The sequence below is a fragment of the Electrophorus electricus genome, chromosome 24 (genome assembly GCF_013358815.1).
Source record: "Electrophorus electricus isolate fEleEle1 chromosome 24, fEleEle1.pri, whole genome shotgun sequence".
Classification (NCBI taxonomy): domain Eukaryota; kingdom Metazoa; phylum Chordata; class Actinopteri; order Gymnotiformes; family Gymnotidae; genus Electrophorus; species Electrophorus electricus.
Window position 1 is genome coordinate 2371225 of NC_049558.1, and position 26062 is coordinate 2397286.

The following is a 26062-nucleotide window of genomic DNA, read 5'->3' on the forward strand; positions in this document are numbered from 1 at the left end:
CAGAACACCTCTGAAGGAAGATTGAGGTCATTTGCGTGTAACGGTAAAGGTCACTTTTCTGTTTACTGTGCCACTATTTCATGCTTTAACTACTGATTTCCTGAACACGGCAATCTAGCTTTTCCTCATAGGAAATGACCCCCGAAAAGTGATTTTTTTTTCTCCCCCCCCCCCCCCATTATCCACAATTTATGTACATTTTTGCTAACCACCTTACACTCATGGTCAGTGTCTACTGAGATAATATTCTAATATAAAAATCTCCATGGACACAGTAAATTCTTCTTTACAAAGCCACGGAAAGACTCCTTTGTCTGAAGTCAGCATCTGAGGTGTTGAAATAAAAGCGGTTAAGACATTAACGAGAGAATCCCTGCACCATCCTTAAACAGAGCAGGCTAGGCCGCACACGGCCTCCGATTTGAATACGCGCCTGCCAACAGCACTGCTTCTGCTTCCAACGACAATGGGAATCGCTATGGTAACGACGCTGTTTACCTCCAGCCGCTTGCGCGCATGATAGCGTGCAGCGCGATAAAAATCAGTGGGGACAGAGATGAAAGCACAGAGCGTCTCGGGGGAGGCCTGCTGTGTCTCCGGGGAGCGCCGTTCACGTTCACAAAAATAGGTGCTACAAGCAGCAAAGCCGCATTAATTCTGCGTTCTGACCTCCTTTTCATCCCAGCGCCCGACGGCGCAGGCGCTTCAGGAGCCGCAGGGCTCGGCAGGGCTCGGAGACGCTTGGCCGCCATGGATCTCCAATGCAGTGGCAGTGGGAATCATCCCAACTGAACCTAACGTTTTCCTAAGCAGAGATGTTTACTGTAACGCTGACAAGATTTTCGTGGAAAGAGTGCAGGTCTGGGACCCCTGTAATTCCGTTACTGTATAAGGAGAAAAGCTTTTGCGAAAATACTCCAACTATTTTAAACAATTTCCACAATAAGGACGAGAGAGGTCCTCCTTTTTATCTGCAAGGCCCAAGATGCACATCAAAGGTCTGGCGAGTCCTGTTTCTCGTCAGGGCGGGGCGACCGATGTGGCGGCCGGTCGGAATGGCTGAGGTTCTACAGAATGACTCAGGGCAGATGAAAGATCAGCGCTCCTGAAGTCAGCCTGCTGAGAGCCTCCTGGTCCTCCGTGCCGCGTTGTTCAACGCCGCGCTTCTGTTTATGCGCCAGAATGATATCATACACAATCAAGTGGCGTTTCGAAGCCTGCTAATGTTGTTGGAAGTGTACTATTTGTGTGATCGTGTGCTACCTCCAATCAGCCTGCCAGTGTGGGGAAGTGGCTGTTAATGAGTGCTCAGACTGGCGTGTCCTGTCCTCTCCCTGATCCTTCGGCATCTACCGCACTCAGAATGTTCTAGACGCGAGCGGAGCGGGGCCCTGTAGGCTTTGCTGAGAGACTTGTGCATGTGTATCCCTGCCTAACAGGCACGCTGGCTGTACTGAGGAGGGGATTTCATTCCAAGTTCAACAAATCTTAAATGACAAGGACAACCCCCCGTAATATGGAGAGCTAATTAATATGAAATAGACCAGGGAAATGCCTGGACACTCAGGGTTTATTTTTCATTATTTAACATGACTTGTGTCAGAGAACTGTGCAGCTTTCTCTGTCCTCAAAAAGCACCACTAGAAGATGGTAACCTGTTTGTCAGACTCATGGGCAAGGCCACACGTCTGCAGAGAGCCTGAGTGAACTCAAGTGTTTCTGGTTCTCCTGGAGGTGTGGCTCCAAAGACCTGTGCGAGTTTGTGTGTTCCCTGACTTCTACAAAGAAGCCCCCCCACCCCCACCCAACCACCCAGGCACGTGCACACTTGTGCGCACGCGCACACACACACACACACACACACACACACACACACACACACACACTTGCTTCTCCAATCCACTGCACCCCTCCTCCCCACTATCTGGACTAAAATAGTGGGTTTTGTGTTTATTTTGTGCATTTACAGCTTGCAGGAGTGCGTACCCCGCACTCCGCCGAGGGCGGGAAGCCACTGATGGGCCGTCGTAGCCCACCGCGGACCCCTGCTTCTGTCCTCTCTCTCACTTTTATTACACAAGAATAACAATAAGCAAGTCCGCGACCCCGTCTCCGGATTCGCCGCCGTTTTTCCAACAGCCTGTGCTGATGCTCCAAATTTCCATTTTCTGCATGCATATTTAATTGGGTTTTGTCCCAGTGGAGCGGAAATGATTTGTTTTTTGCTCTCTGTTCACTTGACTCCTCTTCGGAGTCGCTAACCCTGATTAAGACGTTCGCGTTAATTTCCCAGCGCACACCTTTTTTTGTGCATTAATGGTTCTGATCGTCTAATTAAAACTTCTCGGCGTCGCTGCTGATCACTGCTCGTTGTGCTCCTGACCTGAAGTTTTAATTGCCGCGTCAGAGGCGATAATAATAATTTCTGGGTTCTGATGATTAAAAACAATGCCACTGCCAACTGTGTTTTAAAAGAAACAGAGCTGCAAAGAGAAGCTGGTACAAGGATTTGGAGCAGAGTATGAAATAGAGTATAGAATAGGGTATGGAGTGGAGTATGGAATAAAGTACGGAATATGGTATGGAATAGAGTATGGAGTGGAGTATGGTATGTAGTGTGGTAAATGGAGCAGGATGTTGAGTAGAATACAGAGTAATGTAGTCATGTATGGAATAGTGTGTGGAGCAGACTTGCAGGGGTGATAAACTGGGAGAGAGATATTCCAGTGGAAACATACAGCGCTCTCCTCAGGAAGGGGACAGACAGAATTCTCCCCTTTTCAGTCATTTTGAGGTTGGGGAAGAAAAACAGGTTGGGCTTCAGTTTTGCTTTGATATGAAAGCAGCACAAGATCTGTGGTGGCTGGCATGAGAACACACACAGACCCACACACAGCTGGCTGAGCTGGTTTAAGTTTTTGTTCTGAGAATCAGGGCAAACGAGATCTAATAACTGTATTTCAAAACAGGAAATTTCTAGGAATAAAAAAAATCCCCACAAACATCCGTCTCCAGGATGAGTGTGGAGTGAGGAATATCAGGAGTTTCAAGAGCCGTTTGGATTCATGTTCTGCAAAACAGCATTTAATGGAGAATAAACAACACTGAGTGAACCTGTGTTGAATCCGGGCGAGCCATCAGCACTGAGGGGTTACAGCCCAAATCAAACGTGAACTGACACTGCAGTGGAGTGCTGAAACCGTCGTATCGTTCGGAAAGCTGCACACTCACTCTGGTGCACTGTCCTCTTTTATCTGATGGATTCTAATGGATTTTTTAGATTCCGCTGCAGGAATCAATCCATAGTGTGAGGATAGACATACAGAAGAAACAATTATGCTCAAAATAGAAAGAGACAAAAACAAACTCCTCTTTTCCTTCAAAAAGAAACATTTAAAGTCACAGGACACAGGCCCACAGACACAAGCACATACCCGCAAACACACAAGCCCACAGCAGAAATCTGTTTTATTATTAATCAGTCACTTGCACATCTGCATGCGTGCACAGTGTTTTCTTTCTCTATCAATATAGCACTTATTGCTTTTAGTCTAGAACGTGACCTTGCACACTGCACGCTGCCGTCTTTGGGCCGACCTTGAGGGACACACTCCGACTTTTCACAGAAGCTCTCTCTCTCTCTCTCTCTCTCTCTCTCTCTCTCTCTCTCTCTCTGACTCTCACTCTCTCTCTCGCTCTCTCACAGACAGGAGCTTTCAGCCGAGTGCAGTACACGGGCCAGGGGCCGCCATGTCTCGCACAAATAAACAAGTGCAGAGGAAACACAAGAGTCACACAGCCACACGCCACACAGGACAATGGACACAGAGTACCAGTGTATATTTTTAAGTTGAAAACGGAAATATGTTGTTATGGATGCAATTAGGCACAATTCTAGAGAACAAATACATGCTTTAAAACATGCCATAAATCTAATCCACTGACAGTTTTATAAAAAAAAGAGAAGAAAACACGAGCAGTTGTGAAAGAGAGCCCGTACTTTGTTCAACAATAGATCTGGAACTTTTATCTTTCCTGGGATGGGAAAGTTCAAACCTGAACTCTGACTAGCAGCTGGCAGACTTCAAGTGACGCTTTTCCCTGGCGTTTGCCCCGCGCAAGCCGGCGTGCTCTCGCACCTCAGCGGAACACCAGAGTGTCAGGGCCTCCCGCCTCGCCGAGCGGGCCCCGGACGCTTCATTGGCGCCGGGCAGGCGGCGACCCCGTCGGTGGGGGTTAATTAGCCCAGTTGGCAGCTGAGGGGGCACAGGGGCAGAGAGGTGACGCGCCTGGTAGGAAGCTTGGCAGCGGGGCACGGCCGTGGTGCCGGCGTGAGGCACACCGCACCCCTCGAGGGCCCTTCAGCTCACATCGGCACAGATTAACTGCTTGAGTTGTATGTTTGTCACGAGGAGCAGTGGGGGGGGGGGGGGGGGGGGGGGGGGGGGAGTTTGTTTGTGGTGGGTGGGGGCGGGTGGGTGTAGGAAGGCTTGGCAGGAGGGAGAGAGGAGATGGAGAGACAGGTGAGGAGAGGTCAGGCTGGAGTCTGTCACTCAGAGGCTTTATCTGAGGGGATGTATTTAATTTAGCAGTTCTGCAACCACACTGCTGGGTAGGCCAAGCCACCCAGCAGGATATACCCTCCAGAGGGAGCATGGAGCAAGCCACTCGATTAGTTATCAATTAAGAGTGGAGAAACATCCACCTGCTATGTGAGAGAGAGACTGAGAGAGAGAGACACAGAGAGAGAGAGAGAGACAGAGAAAGAGAGAGAGAGAGAGAGAGAGAGAGAGAGAGACAGAGAGAGAGAGAGAGACACAGAGAGAGAGAGACACAGAGAAAGAAGAATCCTGGTTCTGCCCCATTAAAGAACATTCAGCTCAGAGCAAGGACTGTAGACCCAACACCTTACAAAGAAACACCCTCTCTACCTTTGCTTAGAATCTAAAGCTTAATCTCTCTCTCTCTCTCTCTCTCTGGGCATCAGGTTCACCTTGATATGAAACAGTGTCACCCCAGATAATATCAGTCAAGGTTATCTCAGATAACCCCAATGCTAAACTTACAGTGCAGTGTGTTTAGATGTTTAGACATGGGGCCCCTCTCACCAGCATATGAATTTCATTATAGTGAAATGAGTTGTGGCATTTCTTTAACAAGACTCTTAAGACAGTTTGACAGCCTATAAGGCACTTTGCTGTAAAAAAAAAAAAAAAAAAAAAAAAAAAAAAAAAAAAAAAAAAAATTAAATAAGATGCCGCAACAAAGCACCTTGTGTTAAGACGCAGTTTGACGGGTAGTGTGTCTCGGCTGGGGGGGGGGGGGGGGGGGGGGGGCGAGAAAGGGGTAGCCGTTTCTAGCTCACGGGGAATGCTTAATTGATTTCCAAGGTTACTTCTTCAATTTGTTTTTCAGATGCGCACGCTCATGCTCCTTCAATGTTTTTAAAGGAATTTCCTCCAATTTTTTGCCTACGCTTTTATCACCCCGCTTAGATCCCCGCGCCCTCTGCTGCAGACGAGAGGAGGAGGTGACGTGACATGAAAAAAGAGAGAAAAAATGCATTTCCAGACAGGAAGTCTTGCTGACAGCATCGATCCCTGGTCACCATTAAACCATTTGCTCTGCTTCACAGACTTTGCGACCCCCACCCCACCCTCCACAATGTCCCCTAAACGCCTGCGTCTTCAGGTAGACTCCAGAAGCCCTCTGCGTGACCTTCCTCTGGGAGGGTGGTAGATGGACACAGCCTAGCAGGCCGGAGGCGGTTTGGGAGCTCTGCTACTGAGTCTGACGGGCACGCGTCGCTCTGCCAATATAGAGGTGTTATTATAGGCCTCACAGGCAGCCTGCTACATGAGACAACAGGGCATCGTGTGTGTGTCTGTGTGTGTCTGTGTGTGTGTGTGGGTGTGTGTGTGTGGGTGTGTGTGTGTGGGTGTGTGTGTGTCTGTCTGCCTGTCTGCTCTTTGCACAACTCCGGCCTCTGACTGTAGGTCATGTTTAATCTGCTGTCATTTCTTTGTCTGTAGGGCCAGTGGCCTCCTATCCAACCCTCCCTGCTACCATCATGGCATCACGCTTCGCAAAGCAGGGCAAAGCCACCTCATCAACACATCAAAATACTTCTAAATTGTTTTCTTTTTTTTTTAAGTATCTAAGTGTTTTGTCAAACAGCATAAAGTGTGTGGTTTGTTTCTGACAGAGATAAGTGCTCTTTTTAAAAGAACTCGGGCAGAGATCTGCTTTACTGAAAGTGTGTGCTATTTTGGTCAGAGAACACAAAAGGAAGTGCTGCTCGCTGACTCAAACAAAGAATTCGCTTTTGATAAAACCACAACAGCTTCTTGTATATTCTACACTAAAACAGTTTGGTTTCCTGATTTTATCAAGGCAATACAGCCAAAACGGAAACAACAACAAGTAAACAGCACAACAGCCCTCATCTCCTGCAGATGTTACAAAAGCTGCAGAAATGTTCAGCAAATCTGGTGTCTGAGAAAAGCAAACATTGAAAAAAAGGGTCATTTTCCTCACCACTGTCTGCCTGGGACCTGACACACACTCACACACACACACACACACACACACACACACACACACACACACACACACACACACACACACACAGGCTCTTACCTGCAGCTTTAGGTATGTGCACCATGCAATGGAGCATTTTGCTGGCGTTCGAATTCTCCTTATTATTATTTTAAAGTGAAAACGGATACTCCGTTGAAGTGCAAATTTGATGAATTACTGTAGCAGATTGCTGTTATTAATTATTTAAGCATATTTTATAAATATTCAGGTCTGTCATGCATCTAATAATGAAGGCTTTGGAGAAGGTTACTTCCCGTGTGCATCCTAACGTGTCAGAAATATCACTTTTAATCATGGCTGTGTCAGGGTAAGCATCTGAACTCTAAATATACAATCACCACACCCTCCTCCCTCTCTCTCCCTCTCTCTCTCTCTCTCTCTCTCTCCCTCTCTCTGTCCCACTGAATGACCGGCTGGCTTCGTCCAGGCTCAGGTAGGCTGGCGGTGCACGGTGGGCCGCTCCTGCTCCGGTCGTGCGGTGATTTGGGGGGGGGGGGGGGCGTGGGGGGTAATGCATCAGTACTGCTTTACCTTCTGGACGGCCCTGCTCCCAGTGCTAGTGCAGCCATATGGTGTGATGCATATTCATGCAGCCGCGTCTGTGCCGCCACAATGCTTAAGCAGTACTTCACAAACTTCAAATGAGAAGAATAAAGGGGGTGTTGGGGGAGGGGGGGGGCACAGGGAAAAGACAAGCAAAGAAAAAGTTTCCCTCCTCCACCATCCCTCGATCCCTTTATTCTTCCTCTTTCCTGTATCTTTTGTCTCTGAGATGTGGATGGGTGCTGAAAGCTGATCCCAGTGTGTGTGTGTGTGTGTGTGTGTGTGTGTGGGGTGTCAGGCTGTGGGTAAACTGTGCTGTCAGGTGGGCTTGGCGCTCTCTCTCCAGCAGGGTAAATTTCAGGCGAGAGCGATGGGGAGATTAACACTGTCAGAACTGCAACACTAACCCTTCATTATCAGAGCACCAGGGCCTGTAAAACACACGCACACTCACACACACACACACACACACACACACACACACTCACACACTCTCATTGGCCTTCACTGCCTGGGCACAGAGCTAGTAATTACCAAAGCAACCGCTCACTGTGTTTCTCTCTTTCTACCTCGCCAGCTTCTCCAACTCCTTAATGTCTGTCATCCTCTCAACTCTTCCCTCTCTCTGTTTCCTACTCTCCTCCTCTGTCCCCCACCGCTCGCTCTCTCGCTCTCTCTCTCTCTCTCTCTCTCTCTCTCTCTCTCTCTCTCTCTCTCTCTCTCTCTCTCTCTCTCTCCATGCTCTGCTATGGACGGCGTGACACACTTGTCCAGATGCCAGGCACCGCGGCAGTGCATGCGCGTGCCGTATTAAGCGCCGCTTTATCAAATTAGTTCAGTCCCCAGCTGATGCGTAATAAAGGTACAGTGATGCCCCCGCCGGGTCCCCAGGCATCAGCACCCTGGGCATAAGGCCTGGCACATGCCACGCGCACCCTCCCACCACACACACACACACACACACACACACACACACCCCTGCTGCTTGGCTTATGGTCTCCACGTTGCCCCTGCATTGTCCCGGGACGAGTGTCGCACGCACGCCCTGGCGCGCGTTCGGACGGACGGGTGTGCATTTTTGATTTGCAGGCCTGGAATCGCGTGCGTCAGCTCGCCCCGGCGGGGGTTTTAAACGCGGCCTCTGAAAGGACCAGCCAGGCGAGGGAGGGAGAGTGTCACCGCCACACACGGGGGCCAGACTTTAACAGGTGACACCAGGCTCTCACTCGCCCCATGCCAGCACCTCAGCTGTCAGGAGCCCCGGCCTCCGACTCTGACACCAGCAGCCGCGCGGGGAAGAAAGAGCCTCTGTTCCTGAACTTCTGAGCAGGTGCTTTAATGAGGAACAGGGGCGCAGAGTGGCTGAGACACTAATCTGAAAGGTCTGACCGAACAGAAACAAAGCGCTCTCTGCGATATGAGTTTAGCCAGCCAGAGAGTTAGGGGATGAGTTACAGCCCCTGGACTGCTGAGGAGGCTTGTATTTATGGGGGAACTGAGTGAGTGTTAAATCCCTGCTAAGAAATAAAGTCGTCCCTGGGCGAAGCCGGGAAACATTTCACTCAGTCTAACAGGCAAAAACAGAAAAGAAAAAAAAAGGCCTTTCCTCCTCTGAAGAGAAGAGCGATTCCTTATTCTGCACACAGAGGGGAAAACGACACAGAGACATGCAGGGCTATCAGACTCCAGGCACATGAATCTTTAAACTGTATTTGAATGTTGCTGAATACTCTCAAGACAAGCATTCCCAGGGGATGCGGAGACAAAAAAAAGGAAAGACTCCGATTCCTCTAAAATGTCACACCTCACTTCTCGGATACCTGCGAAGAACTCCACAAGTTTCTCAACGGAGAGAACGCGAGCTAGCCCAACCCCTGAGATCGTGCCAACACCTCTCAATCAAACACAGAAGATAAACTACAGTATAAGGCAAAGACTCGTGACCCCTGCTGCGACTGGCGGGGGGCGGGGCCTACACCTCACCTCCATCCTCCTCCGCCCCCAACCAGTAATCAAGATTATTCCTTAAAAAGGCTCTATTTCTGCATTAAGTTAAAAGGCCTATATCTTTCTCCTCTCCTCCGACTCAGGGCAGCCTCACTTACTCTAAGTATCTCAATAAATCAGCAGTTACTGTTAACATGTACTCCACAATTCAGTCATCAATCTCTCAGGGCTCAGAGTGAAAACAGGGGAAATCTCTGCTTAGTAAAATCTCTCGCAAGTGTGTGCCTGAACGGCAGTGTGCGCGCGTGCACACACACACACACGCACACACACACACACACGCACACGCACACACATACAAGCACAAGTGCGAACAAAAAAACAAACTGATCCACGGGGACGTTAGAACCGCTGCCAGATCACTTCGGAAACATAAACCCAATTCTCTGACCTCACCTTTCACTAAGGGTTCAATTCCACTGGCAATAGAAACAAACCAACAAGGGTGAATAAAGAGAGATCAGCAATCCCCCATCCTCTCAATCTCTCTCTCTTTATTCTCTCCTTCTCCCTTCTCTCTTTTCTACTTTATCTATTCTCCCTCCCCCCCCCCCCCCCCCCTTCTAACTCTCTGTGTTTGGCCTGTTTGGGTCCCACCTCCGAGACCACACTGTCCTTTTGCTCGCTGAAGTCTGGGACGGACAGTGGGCAACTGTGAGGTGGAGATGGGGGGGGGTTGGTTCTTCATGCAAATGTGTGTTTAGTTTCGCCAACACCGTGTTTATTTAACAAAAGGGGATAGTCTCACTGACTTTCAAGGCCCAGGCCGCGGGTGGCCCGGCCGAGCAGCAGTTGGCAGACCCTGCTCCGTGTCCCTTGGCCCTCCACTAAAACCTCCCAAGCATCCTCACACCTGTACCTGCACTAGAGGGTGAAAGCTAGCTCGATGCTAGCAGGCAGCCACTCAGCTGGGCAAATAACACCACATGTCAACTAGTGGGGAAACTCTGTGTCTCCCTTCTCCCAGGCCTGGATAATAATTAAGAACAACAGTTTGAGAGAAAATGTACACACTGGCTAATCCCAAAACTGGGGGAGATTAGACATCTAAATGATTAATACTCAAGATATATTTATCATGGAATTATTGCTCATACATTACACCTGTGGAATATGACCAGAACAAAGTATTTTAAAAATGCCACTAAGTCCATGTATCGACCAAAACATATTGAACATATGTCCACAAGCCAACAGCCGACGAATTAAATTAAAAAAAACTTTTTTTTTTTTTTTGGAAGCTGCATTGAAAATGAATCTTTCATCTATTAGCTGAACTTTATGAAACATGCCGTTATCTATCCCGGTATCGGCTCTGTGAGTGGGCTGTCCTACATACAGTGGTACTAATCACAGTCACCATGACATCACACTTCAAGACCCACCTCACTCCTCCCGCATCGTCGGAGGGCGTGCACACGCACACGTGCGTGAGCGCCTGAGTGCGTGTGTGAGCGCGTGCGGTGCCTCGCGCGAATCTTACCTGGCAGAAGACGGCCCTCCTCTCTGGGTCTCACCTCTCCCTGGCGCGCTGGAGGAATTCTCTCCACAAAGCAAGGCATCTTGTCCCCCTGTGTCTCCCCACGCGCTTCCACGGCTACGCTGCTCTCCCCTTGGCTCTCCCTCTCCCACTCTGCCTCTGAACCTTTCTCTCTCTCTCTCTCTCTCTCTCTCTCTCTCTCTCTCTCTCTCTCTCTCTCTCTCTCTCTCTCTCTCTCTCCCTCACGTATACAGCACAGATGTCAGGGCTGCGCGTGTTTACCCACTTTACCAGTAGGGGTCCTTCACCACCCTCTGCTCTCCACAGCCGCTATGGAAAAACAGGCCCAGGAGAGAGGGAGTGAGAGAAAAAGACCAGCACCAGTGTGCAAGAGAAAGAGAGAGAGAGAGAGAGAGGGGAGGGGGGGAATAGGAGGGGAGGAGAGGGAGGGAGCTAGTAGAGAGAAGGTGGGGGAGAGAGAGAGAGAGAGAGAGAGAGAGAGAGAGAGAGGCCACTTAAATCGCTCTGCGAGCGTGTAGCCAGCGGGACCAGCGGAGAGCAGTGTAGGCTAGTCCACTCCACTGGGCTCCTGCCTCTCAGATTGAGTTACACAGCAACAGTGCGTGAGCACCAGCCATGAGCCGAGGCAATAGCGTGGACAAAGAGAGAGAGAGAGAGAGAGAGAGAGAGAGAGAGAGAGAGGGATTGGCCACCGCTACTGTTGACACTGATAACATGGGCCACAAACTCCTCACTCACTACACTGAAAGCAGATGCCCGGTTCTCACATTTCAACCACGTTGGTCCTTTTTGTCCCAGAGTGATTGATTTAGAGAGAAAAAAGAGAAAGAAAGTTTTTTTTTTTGGGAGGGGGGGGGGTGCAGGAGAGAGAAAAAGAAAGCCAAAAAAAGAGCCCTCCTCCAGAGTCATTGACACGCGCCTGCCAGATTCGAAGGCTCGGGGTTATTCTTCAGCAGAGAACTGGAAGTTTCTCTCCTACTTGTGGGGCACTTTTCACATGGCAGTATTAACGCAGGGGCTGATGTCTGGACGCCTGCAGGCCGCCCAGACCTCCACGCCGCATGATGACAGCTCTCGCTCCCCGAGACAGCTCGCTCAGACACAAGAATTTGAGACTAAGCCTCAAATTAATATCATGAGCCGGACGGCCTCGAACTGCACATTACCGTAAGTGGAAGGTTTCAAGGGTGAGCTGAAAAACTATTATTCATCCAATACTAGGTGTGCCTGTCCTGTGGAAATAACGTGGAATGAGAACAGGGACTGACTGCCCTGCTCAGTTGGGAGGATGAGCTGTGCGCACGTGTGTGTGTGTGTGTGTGTGTGTGTGTGTGAGATAGACTGGTGCTTATGGTCTTGCCTGGGACAGTTGTTGTACAGCTGGCTGGCACAAACGCACACACACTCGCACGCACACATACACACACACACACACACCTCGAGCCCTCTGCCACACTGAGCGACCTACAGTATGTGCACATAGTCCCTTAAGCTTTATTGAGTATGGCTCAGGTTTACAGCTTAATAGCCACAAAGTTTAGATCGAACGTAACTGTCATCAGGATGTAAGATCCCGAGGCTGACGGGACTCTGCCCTGCGCCCCGAGCTTCATTTGCTTACTGCTCTGAACAGGATAAAGGGAGCTTCTATCAGGACACGTTATCCTGGATCACTAATAACATGGAATTGCCGGTGTCGGAGTTAAATTAAGCAAACTGAAATTAAACCTGAGGCAGAGACAGGTCTGACCAGTTTCTGTCGCTTTTCAAAGAATAAACATGGACGAGCTACAAGGGGGATAAGCGTGTTTTAGTGTTTCAGATCAAAGGAAGGGGTTGGGAGGGCAGGACTCTGATGTGGAAAGAATCTTTCTAATATTTCAGTCACAGATGCAAATTATTTCAAAATGCAGATAAGCATCTTTGTTTATTTATTTTTTTCTTTTTGTCATCCTCCAGTGTGAAAGTGCTGGAGAACGAGGAAGAAAAATGCCAGCTACTTAACAAGCCTTGATTTCTGAGGCCACATGCTGCGAGTCAAACATCCTCTTTCTCTGACACTGTGTCGTTCTCACTTAAACAGACACCTCCACCCTCATTGTACTGGGATTTGCACGTTCTCTCTAAATGGCTTTTCTGACAACTGATCTGTAAATACAGCCAGATCTGCAACTTCCCCTGCTATACCCACCTCCCCTCTCTGCCCTGGTATCAGAGAGTCAGACCTTACACACACACACACACACACACACACACACACACACACACACACACACACACACACACACACACACACACACACACACACACACACACACACACACACACACACACTTCCACCCCAGTCTCTCGTAGCAGATCCCCCCAGCCCATTCTCCCCATTCCCTGTGCCACTATAAAAACACAAATATGCCATAACTCAGCGGGTCGGCCCACCGCTTCCATCCCTGCCCTGCACCAGGGGCCCCTTAGGAAGGTCACCAACAAATGGCTTTCCGATTGACTGCCCCTGAAATAATTTTGCGTATTAAAACCTGAATCTGCACTTTCTGGCCTGAAAGCCTTTCTAATTATTCTGGCGTCCTTGGGACAGACACAGATCCTTCACAGGAGAAGCAGGGCCCAGACCGGCCAGCGCATCCACCACAAACGTCCCTCCCTCTCTCTCTCCCTCTCTCCCTCTCTCCCTCCTTCTCTCCTGCACCCCCCTGTCTGCTCTTCTCTCATCTGCTGCCCGCTTTACAGCTACCCCCCCCATCTGTTTTCAAAGCGTGTCTGTCCTTTATTAAATTGTTTTCTTTTCCACATTATCAGTTGCCATGGAGACCTCATCTCTCGGATTATTTGAATTTCATTATATCTATTGATTTGGGAGCATTTCATCTTTTTTATTGTTTTTCTGTCAATTTTCGAAACGAATAACCATCTAATTTGCGTCAGCGCTGATTACGTTCGTCCCTCAATAGAGGTCGGCAGCTGTGCCGCGGAAACAAATCAATGGAAAAACATCATAAAACTCGAAAGTACAATCAACCAGGATATGGGTGACATTCCGCGCTTGCCGAAACGAAGTCATCAAAAAATATATACTTTTTTGTGCCTGTGTATGGCCATCTGAATGTGTGTGTGTGTGTGTGTGTGTGTGTGTGTGTGTGTGCGCAGGGGTTATGGGGTTGCCTATGCTGGGATGTGATCTTTGCATCCAGGAGGGTCTGTGACTGTCTCTATCTGAGGATAATGTACCAAACCCAATCTCCTTTTCAATACCTAAACCCCTCGCGCACGCCCCTGACTGAAACAAAAAATGCTTACTTTGTGCTTAAATAATTTATGCAATTTTAGCATTTATATATAAATTTTTTAATAAGCTGCTTGGAGCAAAGTGGCCATTAACAAAACACACAGCTGTCCAATGGCCCGGGCTCTGCAGATCAATTGCGCTTTTTTATGACATGATAAAATGCTTTTAAAGCAATTTACACAAATATGGAAAAAATGGCTTCCTAGGCTTCATTTATTCATAAGGCAGAGTATTAGGAAAAAAAGAAGATGTTGCGAAAAGCCAGGCATGGAAGACGGTCGCGGGCCTAAGTGGAACGGACTTGCTGTCCTCTCTGCAAGGACATAAAGTTGCATTACCAATGCATGCAGTCAAAGGCAATTTAGGAATCACGGTGTGCAAAAGAAAAACATCAGCATATTCGAGGTGTTCACGTATTAATGGGCGGATGCACTTTGGTTCCTAATTCCATGTTCACCATTGATTTTGGATGGTGGTTGCACCTCTAGTCTGTGGGACAGAAGGACACGGATGGATAGATGGCTGGATGGATGGATGGATGGATGGATGAGGCAGGTACAAGGTGAGAAGGATTGGTGAGAAATAACAAAAGGTTTTGACAGGAGTCTACACCTCCGCTGTGTGGCAATAGACACCTGTGCACAAACACACATGACAGGCGGGCGCCACCAGAGAGGGAGAGAGAGAGAGAGAGATGGTGTCTGTGTGTGAGAGAGAAAGAGAGAGAGAAAGAAAGGGAGAGAGAGAGAAAGAGAGAGAGAGTGCGAGTGAGAGAGAGATACAGGACTGGATCAGTGTCATGAGCAAGCCCAGTCATGAAGCTGACACTGGTCCTTCACTAAAAACTGGGTGCTAACCAAGATTAAAAGAGACTGAGAATGTTGTCATATTATTATTGACAGCTTTAGAAACTCCATGTCTTCTCTCTCTTCTAATGTGGGATCTTAGGTGCCCTCCCATCACCCACCAGGACCAGGAAGGCTGGGAGCCAGCTAATCTCTCCTCTCCTCTCCTCTCCTCTCCTCTATCTCTTCCTCTTCTCCTCCCCTCTCCTCTCCTCCCTTCTTCTCCCCTCTGCTCTCCTCTCCTCCCCTCCCCTCTCCCCTCTCCTCTTTTCTCCTCCCCACATCCCCCACATCCTCCACTCTGCTCTTTACAGATGCTCTCCTGTGGTGCTGTGGGCAGGATGTTCATGACACATGTCAACATTTGACACAGCATTACTTTGCGTCTACAGTGTGCCGCGCCTGGGCCTCTGAAATGAGGGAGCTAACAAATTAGCTTTTTATGTTTATTTGCACGTGGGTGTGTCTGCGTGGGGGGAGCAGGGAGGATGCCAGAGTCACGACTCCCCTTGATTGCTCCGACTGTCTATTGTGCAAAAACATGCCCCTCCCTCCAGTCAACCCGCGACAGAAGTGCAGGAGACTGGATAAATACTATTTTATGTATCGCTATATGAATTCCGCGACAGTAATTACAACGTTCCTCTTTAGCTCCCACACAGAGGCACTAGATCTGGGCCCTGACAGCACAAAAGTGCAATTCCATGTACTGTAAAATTGTAGGTGTATGAGACGCTTGACAGTGCTGGTTCCTAAGCGCTGAACCTAACACCGCACCACACACACTCTATTGATTCCGGTTTTAAGCGCTACATTAATAAGTTGTAAAATAGGGTTTTAAAATACCTGCTGTTGAGGAACGCTTAGATATCGATGGGATATTTTCCCTGAGCGTGCTTTTGAGGTAAACATAACAGTTTTGATTTCTGCCAACCCAGCAGCTTCCACACCACCAATACCACCACCGCCGAATCCCACCTCATCAACACAGCAACAATAACTTGCTTGTATCCAGAAGCAAACATTCCCACAGTGAATAATAGTGCATTTCACGCTTCCTCTGGATGGACCACAAGGAAGAACGTCCCACTCTGAAGGCACTGGGCTTGGGCTGAGATATGTCACCTGGGGGCGCAGCCTCTCGGACCCAGACCTTCTCAACCACACCACCTCGGCCATTTCCACAGAGACTCTGACGCTTCTGGTGTTTTGGTAAGTGGAACGTGTGGATGGAAACCCAGAGATTTGTGGAGGACTGGTTCTTCATATGTTTAATGACAGCAGACTTTAAGCTCATCTGTATTGAGGTCAACCATGACTGCAGTAGATTTTCTGTACATCATTCTTCTCACACCAAGAGCCATCCTGTCAATCGATTATCGTCTAATTAAAATGATTCACTGAATGTGGCTCACACACACACACACACACACACACACACACACACACACACACACACACACACACACACACACACACACAGTACATTTTTTGAGCCAAACGTGTAAGAAGTGCTCTACTCTGCTGTAAAAAGCCACACCATTATGGTGCACTAACGTAAAGGTGGGTTATGGCCAATAGAAGCGCGATCTGGCCCGAGCTTGCCCAGACCAACAAAGCAATAAAGTATCATGTCCGCACACAGAGGCTTTAAAAAGCACAATTACGAAGGACCCAGGTTAATAATTAAAATGCATAATTATTGACCCCTATTTTCAATTCCTCTGAAAGTACATTAGATCAGGAAAAGAGAGAGGACAGGCGGGCGGAGGGCAGCTCTAATGCAGTCTCACCGGCAGCAGCTTCCTGCACACCCTAATGCACCTCCCGCGCGGAGTCCTGCACTTAATGAGGCTCTCCTCGCAAACGGAGGAGCTCCGAAACCATCAGCAAGCATTACTATCAACCCAACCCCAGCTGACTAGTGACCCCCAGCCCAACCTTGCCCCCTCTAACCACTACCCCCACCACACACACACACACACACACACACACACACACACACACAAAACATTACCACTTACACACATGCAACTCTGAGTGCCACTCTGGGTTCAGGGATCTGGGCCAGACGAGGACGTTTGCAGGGTTAACTGTCCCTCGGGGGGCTATCACTGCACTGGGCAGCCATCCCTGCTGGTGCCCCTGACATCCAGGCCCCCCTTAACATGCAGTCAAGAGTTATGCATTTCCTGCCAACAAGCCAAATCACTCTTTCATGATTTTCCAGGGGGGGCAGGCAAAGAAAAGTTAAAAGAACATACTTTTGCTCCTACTGTGAAGATGCTGTTTCATGCCTTATGTCACCCAGGTATGGGGTGAGTGGTGTGGCCCGAGCAGTTTGGAGGCACTTTGAAATTCCCAGCAAACCCCGGAACGCCAAGGACAGGTGCATCGAGGTACTGAAAGAACCTGCGCATCTCAGTCCTGAAATAGTGGCATGCACGTCTCTGCGCCGCACCGATTGTCTGGAGATCAGGTGCAATCGGCAATAACGCACCAGGCAGCGGCGCAGCACCCATTAGGCAGGAGCATCAGGGATCGCTAACGCAGCGCCATTACACCATGATTACAGTAAACGCTCCTGTTCCAATCCCCAGCGCCGAAAGGAACGGCTTGGGAAAGGCAAACAGCTGGGCCGGGCCGTGCCGAGGCTGCCTGGCCACTCCCGCGCACAGACCCCCTCTCCCTTTAACGAGTGGGAAAATAAAGCCGCTCGGGCACAATTGCTCGCCACAGTTATGCGGCATGTCTGCGTACTTTTTGCTTCCTTTTTTTTTCATGGTTTCCCTCTAATTAGGATCAGGCAGCTAGTTTGGAGGAAAGAGGAAAATTGGAAGACATGGGTTATGCAGAAGTTCAGCCCAGAATCTATTTACAGTGTAGAATTAATAAGAACCAGAGGTGATAATGGTGCCAACCCACTCAAACATTTGGGTGAGTGATTTTTTATTTAATCACCATTTAGTACAAGTCTGTTCTTAAACACTACAATTGGGAAGCCACAGCGGTAACCAGGCATTCTTCTGTGCAGCTCAGTTTCCCACAGGCTGATACTGCAGCGCTCTGGAAGAGTCGTTGGTGAGAGAGGGAGAACCAACGCCCCCCCCCCAGCAATTCCTTCACATCCTTATTTGAACTCACTGTTACTGTCATACGGTTGAAATGTACATACTGAGTGATGAGGCTTCTCCAGCAGTGGGAATGCGAGGAGGAAGACATCCTAATTCTTTAAAAATTCCATTAGTGAGCTCACTGCCACCATGGGAGGCTTGGCCAAAGAGGCACTTCCTCCAGAAGTGCGGGATTTATGCCCCACACATCTCCCTCAAATGGACAGCTCTCCAAACCTGAAAGCCCTCATTCTGATCTGCTGATAATAAAACTGGCGATAAAAGCAAATATCATCCCAAGGAACTAAAGGCCATGCTTCTCTCTCTCAGCACCCCCCCACACACACACTTTGACAATGCTATTCATTTTTGGGAGTTACGTATGATGCAAAATTCTCTGTGATATTTAAGGTATGCGTGCACTGCGAATTATCGAATTTTGAAACACTTTTAAAGAAAGAAACAGAAGAAGAGAACAGGAACAAAAGGTTCCAACCCAGACAGCAAGCCTGTGCTTGTTGCCGGAGGATTGAAGATAGGGATCTGTGTTTATCTCAAAGTAAAAAATACATTTTTTTCCTCCGAGCCTGGTCCTTGAGTCTTTTGTTATCATGTGAAATACCCGCTTCGCTCACCGCAGTTTTGTAATCACGTATGCTGAAATAACCCTGAGCAGCAGGTACGGGGCTCGTCCTGCCTTAACCGAGCAGTCCATCTCGACTGAGAAACACACATCTACAGGCTTAACGCCAGTAAGGCAAGTGTCTGCACACGGCTTGGAGCTGACAATAACGATGGTGAGCTTGGAAATAACGGAGGTGATGAAAGCTAAAGCCTCTTAGTCGAACGCGAGCCATCTGTGGTCGCAGCGCAGCGCCCGGCAAAAAACTCGACCCAACTCTGGGAAGGGTGAACGAACCAGCTAGACCACAGGATCTGCAAAACGGGAAGGAGAGAAGGAGCCACACTTGGAGCTGGGAAAGCGTCAGCGGCCGTGATCGCCAGAAGTCTCGCCGAGGGACCGAAGAATGCACAGGACATGACAGACAGCGAGCAGAAAGCGACCGAGAGAAAGGATGGAGGGAGAGAGAGAGAGAGAGGGAGAGGAACCTGTGCCCTTCAGTCTCACAGTTAAGACAAAGTTAACGAAGTGTGACAGCTGCCAGTTCCTTGACAATTGGGGTCAGTTAGGGGAAAAGAAGCTCAGGTTTTTAGGGCTTTGCAGGAGATGTTGAGGAGCAACTGCCCACCGCAGCATCAGAGGGGATTAGAGGCCAGGCCATCTGCTGTCAGGCCAGGCTCAGGGCCTTTCATGTCCGGCTGGTAGACAAAGCCGATCTCTGCAAAGCGCAACCTGAAGACTCTGTGCGGGGTGGGCCGGGCGCAGGGGAAGACGGCCATGGAGGCAGGGGACACAGCCAATTAAAGCAGAGACAGACAGACACAAGAGCCTCGGCTCACCAGTGACAGATGCAGCTAATGTCTCTCTCTCTCTCTGTATGTCTGTATCTCATGCACACGCACACACACACACCACTCAAATTCTCTATATGCTCTTGTTTGTCATATTACCCAAGTTTCTTTGCTCTAGTTACTCCCTCTCTCTCTCTCTCCTCTTCTCTCTCTTTCTGCTTTATTGACAGGCACTGGCAGGCTTTTCTCTTAGCCGTTAATTTGTTTTGGGTCCAGTCCTGGCCTCCCCCCTGACTGTTTCCTCGATTCTCTGCTACCTTTTAGCTCAGCCGCACGCCACTTGACCCGCCGCTGCCGTGCGTTTCCAGCACTCTAATTGTCGCTTAATCACATATCAACCTGTCACTTAAAGACCCTCTTTTTTCAATTGCAGAAATTTGCATATTGCGCGAAACTAATTTCTATCACAAGCTCTGCTGGCATGCTCCCTCTCCCTTTCTCTTCCTAACACACACACACACACACACTCGCACGCACACACACACACGGACACACACAATACAGTACATATTCTGATATCGTGAAAACAGGATGGTTAACAGGCTCACACATGGTAGGAGTGTGGGAGTTGTGGAGGTGCGAGTGGGATGGCGTGCGGAGCCGAAGGCAGTCTGTCACGGGGGGGGACTCAGAGGACACCGCCAGGGATCATCTCACTTTCCACTCATCTGTAACGGCAGATGGAGAGAACACTCTTTCCATTAGGAGAGAGGCGGGTGGCACGCGTAGAGCCCACACGTTCAGCCGCTATCTCTGCTCCAACGTCTCTGCAGCTCACGCTGGGAGCAGAGGGCCGTGCGCCAGGGGTCTGGGCAATGCTTTACTGGAGACAGCACCAACCCATGGTGGTCCTCTAGAGATGGACAAGTTTAATTATAAAGAGGAGAAAGCTCTTTGTTCCATCTTTTATTATATTAATTGATAAAGGGGGCCGGTTTGGGGGGGGTTTAGGACAGAGGAGCATTTTCACAGGGGTTTAATCCTGTTAGAGTTGCCGGCCAGAGCCCCTCCTCACGGGGGGCACGCCTTCCCCCCGCGCAGCTTCCTCTCCTCGCAGGCAGGGCCGCATTACGACAGGCCGTAACAGAGAGCTCCTGGAGGCCAGAGGCGATGCCGTTGGACAGCAGACTCTCGCCAGAGGCGCACGGGTCGTCGAACGCCACAGCGCCCGTACGTGACGGGCACCGGCTCGAGCCGGGCACGGCCCTCGGGGCCTGCCGCTCCATCGCTAGCTCACATCTGCACTTCCAGGTAGAACCAGCGTTCTTCACACTCTCGAACAAGAGAAGTTCTGATCTCCACTCGTGAGCATTCTTCTTCCACAGGAACGACAGCTGGGCCATGTCACTTTTGCCCACCGAGTCACGAAGCATTTTACTTACATTTTCGAGGGAGGCAGCGTTATGAGATGTACGGCAGGTGAGTCGGACTAATTAAAGCGGCATGGGTCCAGTCTCGCCTGCACGGTGGCATTGAGCTCTTAGCAGAGTTATACACGACTTCCTGAAGAGAGGACCTTGAAGGCACAGACAGGAAGTTGAGACGAGCCAAACTTGCTGCTCACCAGCCCACCACGCCTCTACCTCTGACAACACTCTCGGAGCAGTTACCGGCGGTGCGCTCGTGTGCGTGCGAGCACGCGCCCTTGATTGCGAGTATCTTAACCAAGACAGCGACTCGTCAAAGTGTCGGGCCTGACCTCGAGCAGGGTCCCGCCGCCCATGCCGGTGAGGAGCCAGGACGCCTCCAAACTGTCAAAAGCATTTTCCACCGAGTTGAGGAGAGGGATGAGGAGTGGGGGGAGGGGAGACCTTCCCTGCGTATTCACACACATGCACACACACACACACACACACACACACACACACACACACACTTTCGTGAGGCTGTCAGGTAAATTAGATCTGAAAGCTGACAATTTCTGACCATATTTCCTTTATTATTTCGAACAAATGCACACCAGCCGCTCTAAGGAGATTAAAGTGACATAAGAGTCGTGAGTGGGGAAGAGAGAGCAGAGAGGATCCAGGTCACACATGTCCCCCTGCCTGACAGCAGCTATATCGCTATCCAATCCAATAAAAATCCCCCCTCCTTTGGCTTTAATTAATTTTACAGCTAGCCTGCTTAATTACTTTCAATCAAAATCCTCTTGCCATCACAAAATTAGAAATGGTTCAACTCCATTAGTCTAAATTCTTCATTTACATACACAAAGACTGTCAGCTCTCGCTAAGCAAACGGCCTCTAGCTTGATGAAATTGTTTTTTTCTTTCTCTCGCTCGCTCTCTCTCTTTTTCTCACCCTTCCTCTCTCTCATCCTTTTTTTCTCTCTCTCCTCCCCTGCCCCCTACATGTTTCACTTTTTTCCCAAGGAGAAAAGTAGCATAAAAAGATTTGGTCCCTGATTTAAGATGGTGTCCTCTCAGGTAAGCTAATAGACAGTGATTAGCACTGCTGTGAGTCTGAAAACCCTACAGCAAAGACGGCTACAGATGTTTTGATACTCTCTCACTACTCTCTTACAATAACACACACACACATATATGCTTCTATGACAGGAACAGAAAATGACTGTGCTCATACTGAAAGAAGTCCCAGAATCACATGTACATGACCAGGTCTTTACCTGGATTAGTTCTTATTTTGGATTTGGCAGGCCAGCTATGGGCAGACCGTGTTGCACAGTCCCACGGGTCCACATGAGCCGGCCGTCAGGACCAGGAGCTGACCCCTCAGAGGCCGCAGGACGGCGCGGACCGGCTGTACGGCCGCTCCCGTGCAACTGGAGTCGAGTCCAGGCCCTTCCTCAAAGGAGCAGACCCTTAATGAGAAAATCACACTTGTCCATTACTCGTGGCTTCCATTTACTAGAGTAACACTACTCAGTCCAGATACGGACACACGTAAACACTCTCCCACACACATACACACACACACACAAGTGCACACACGCGCCCTCGCAAAGTGCTGACGTTCGCTTTGCGTGTTTGTTTTCGTTTTCTGCCACTTCCCTTGACCACACACACACGCAAAGCCACAAACGCTCACTATTTGAGATGAGCTTTGATCTGTTGTCTGCTCACTAAACATATTACCTTACAGCTGCTTGACTTTCCACAGGCTTTTCACTGGAGAGAGAGAGCGACAGAGTCAGAGAGAGAGAGAGAGAGAGAGAGAGAGAGAGAGAGAGAGCGAGCACCTTGAAAAAGCTGGATAGGCTGTGTTCTTCTTCATAGCCAGTGTGGCTGGATTCACAGCCAATCACTGAGAGCTGTAAAGGCAAGCCCGGAGTGGCCGGCACATAAACCGCCGCTCCGCGTGTATCCATATCTGCTGCCCCTTTTCCTGCTATTCCCCACCGCTCCCCATTAACACCCTTAATTATCCAAATCCATCATTCTTGGGGTAAATTAAGACTGCCTCTTTAATTCAATTTAATAGGATAATTTTCCAAACTCCCATTCACTTCAACTCTCTCTCATCTTCAGCTTTCCAACTTGCCACCATCTACGGAGCCCCCACAAACACCCCCACGCCGCGTTTTTCCCTCCCAGGGCATGGCAGGCAGGGCAGGGGCCAGCAGGCCCAGCTCAGGGTGCGGCGGCCCTGGCACTGAACAACAGCGACGCTGCTCCACCAGGCTGTTCCGCTAGCCGTGAGCTATCCAGGGCTTACATAACCCCTCCACGCGCAGCACCAGGCCCGGTGTAGGGACCCCAGGACCCTCGGACACAAGCAGGGGCCTCCACGCCTCCTCAGCCGGGCCCGATACTCCAGAAGCCAGTCAACAAAGCACCAGGCACAACTTCCTTTGAACTTGCAGCCAAGTATATTAAACAGTTGATTCATTTTTCTAAACATTTGCTCTAAACTTTTAATAAACATTTAATAACGGTAAATCAGATAAAAATAAAATGTTAATTCACTTAAAATATCTTACAGACAAAAGCTATAAAAATGTCATTAAGAAATGTTATCGCAAAACTACACTTATATGTGATGGAAAATCTGCATATACACAAACAGACTCATCATTATTCTTACTTGATTTGGTATTAAATAAAACACTACAAAAGACAAATTCATTAAACACAAAATATTGGTATTTTCAGTTCAGTTGAGGGACACTACAAAGAACCAAATAAACCCTGAACTATACTATTGTTACTTTGATTGCATGAGAATAGATAAATAGTGTTTTCCCCTAATCCAATTACTGAATGAGAGGGAATTTGCCCCAGTTTACTCATTGTACACTGTACTTTAACACCACACACACACACACACACACACACACACACACACACACACACACACACACACACACACTCAGTGTTGAGGCATTCTTTTGAAATTTTCCCCAGACACTTTTTGATTGTGCATTCAGGACAGATTCTGGGAGAGTTTCAAATCATTCCAGCCCTGATTTAATTCCGCGTGTTTAGCCGAGCCGCTAAATCCACCACATTCACCCAAAAAAGCCAGATGAAATAATCATGGGTGACGTCTGCGAAAACACTTATTATCCTCGCCCACCGCCTGGCTGGAGCTGCTCAAACTCATCAGCGTTATTCTCGAATTTTTTTTTCATTGGGAACAGAAGAAAAGCGTATTTGTACGTTTAAGCAAAACTGGTCCTTTTAAAGCTACAGAACTTGCCCGCGACGGCTGAGGCAGGCCAGGAATACAATCTGATACACCGGGAGCAAAAACTTTTCACCATTATAAATTCTACCCTTTTATCTATTTATTGTCAGGAGTGAAACGACACGAGGACACATTAAAAAGTCCCATACATACACAGCGCGTGTGCGCCGTGGGACAAATAAAATACGACTCACAAAAGCCCAAATAATGAGGAGACTTTTATTAGGAACAAGTGGAAGGAGCTATTTTTACTCAGCAGGAACGGTGAGTCTTTCACCTCCGTGCTTGTCCACACTGGCTTTGGCCGAGTCCCTTAAAAGGTTTGCAGCTGACAACTCAGAACTGGAGATAAGAAGTGGATCGGCGTGAGCCTTTCTCGGGGGCCTCATTTATTTTGAATCCATTTTAAAACACACATTTATTTTAAATCCATTTTAAAACACCCTGCCATTTGTCTGCCCCTTAATGGCTACGCAGCGCCTCAGCCAGTCTCCCTTTACACTTTTCCACAACCTCCACCTGTGTACGTCGCAAGCCACGTGGGACACTGGTCACTCCTAACCCAGCACCGAGCGCATTCTCAGAGGGAACGTGGAGTGAAGCAGGGTCTTCCCCGGCTGGAAAGCTGTGAGGAGAGTGGGTTAATAATGAGGAGAGGGTGAGCTCTAATCCTGCCCCATGGCCCTGCAGGAAGAGGCTAGTGTTTATCTCCGCTGAGGAGGTGCTACCTCAAGGGCGGGGTACTCACGTCTGACGGGGTATTTTCACGGATGCGCCAGCACTTTAACCCAGCCTGCTATTAAAACTCTAATCTGTTATACATGTCAATGTTAGCACTTTTGCCAAGATTAATAAAACAGTAGCCCAGAGGGCTACACAGAAGTGCCTCTAGTCTTGGGTTGTTGTGTTCTTTGGTCTCAGTGTTTCCTGAGTCAACATTCCCACCAATTCACAAATAACTTAAATTATTAACTTTAAAACTGCAAGTTATTTTTTTATTATTTTGTTGCCGGCATACGAGCCTCACTGGGTTACTGAAAATTGGGTTACTGAAAACTATAAAAGGCTTATCTTTTCATAATGATAAAAAAGCACACTGAAATATAGAGATAGTCACGGGAGGACAGAGAATTCAAAGTGGTCTTAAAGCAGCGCTTAAATCAGAAGGCCTGCGTGCAATCTTAAACTCGACGGCGAAATGTGCTCGACGAGAAAGCAGGATGATGCAGAGAAACGACGGCGAGGCAGAGGAGGCAGACTTAAAGGACGTGATTTATCTGAGCTTGATTGCGTGTTAATCGAGGTTACGTGTATTAAGTGGAATCTAATTGGAACAGACACTGGCAGCCTGACAGATCAGCATGATGCAGATGGATTGAGAGAGAGGAGAGAGAGAGAGAGGGATAGAGAGAGAGAGAGATAGAGAGAGAGAGAGAGAGAGAGAAAAAGGGAGAGAGAGAGAGAGAGAGAGAGAGAGAGAAAAAGGGAGAGAGAAGGATAGACTGAGACACAGGAGACAAAGCAAGCGAATGAGACAGAGGACACCGGTCAAAGAAATAAGAAGTACTGAGGTGTACACACGCTCAGAAGGAATGTTATTCCGCCAGTACTATTACCCCTAAGCCACTGCAGCAGGACACCAGGACGAAACCCTCCACAGGTCAGTGGGTGCATCTCACAAACTTGTTTTCTTACACACCTAAAATAACAAGCACTGAAATGTCCCCTCACAAGCCGCGTCCTGGAGGGTCTGTCCGGAGGACACACGGGGACGGCCGAGCTGACGCCGCACAGATGTGGCATGTGCACACTCTGTGGCCCCAGCTGCCGCCAACATTCACGCAGGCTTGATCAGAAAACAGGGAATAAATATCCAGTCTTTAAAAAAAAGAAAAAGACAAAACCCTGTTTTGTGGGGGGCAGCTGCCTCAGGAGCCCTGCAAGCCAGCAGGCCATGTGCTGCCTTCTATCTGCACAGACAACTGTTCTGAAGGCTCTCGCTCTAAATCGGAGGTGTCTACCCTGTGCC

The 26062-nt window shown here is 48.9% G+C and overlaps 1 protein-coding gene across 12 annotated transcripts in view; it reads right to left on the reverse strand.

The window, feature by feature from the left end:
• The window catches only part of casz1 (castor zinc finger 1), a 153158-nt gene that overhangs the window by 31204 nt on the left and 95892 nt on the right, over nt 1–26062 (reverse strand). The window contains exons 2-3 of one of the 12 annotated variants that reach the window (XM_035522416.1): nt 22013–22207; nt 21083–21199 (exon numbers count right to left, since the gene is read on the reverse strand). The exons of 10 other annotated variants lie outside the window; for them this stretch is intronic. Coding sequence is in view for 1 of the 2 variants with exons in the window: in XM_035522414.1 (XP_035378307.1) it covers nt 10634–10712 (79 nt within the window). In the remaining variant the exon portion in view is untranslated. Of the gene's footprint in view, nt 1–10633; nt 10713–21082; nt 21200–22012; nt 22208–26062 lie in introns of those variants that run through there. One more of the 12 variants, XM_035522414.1, reaches the window with a different exon arrangement.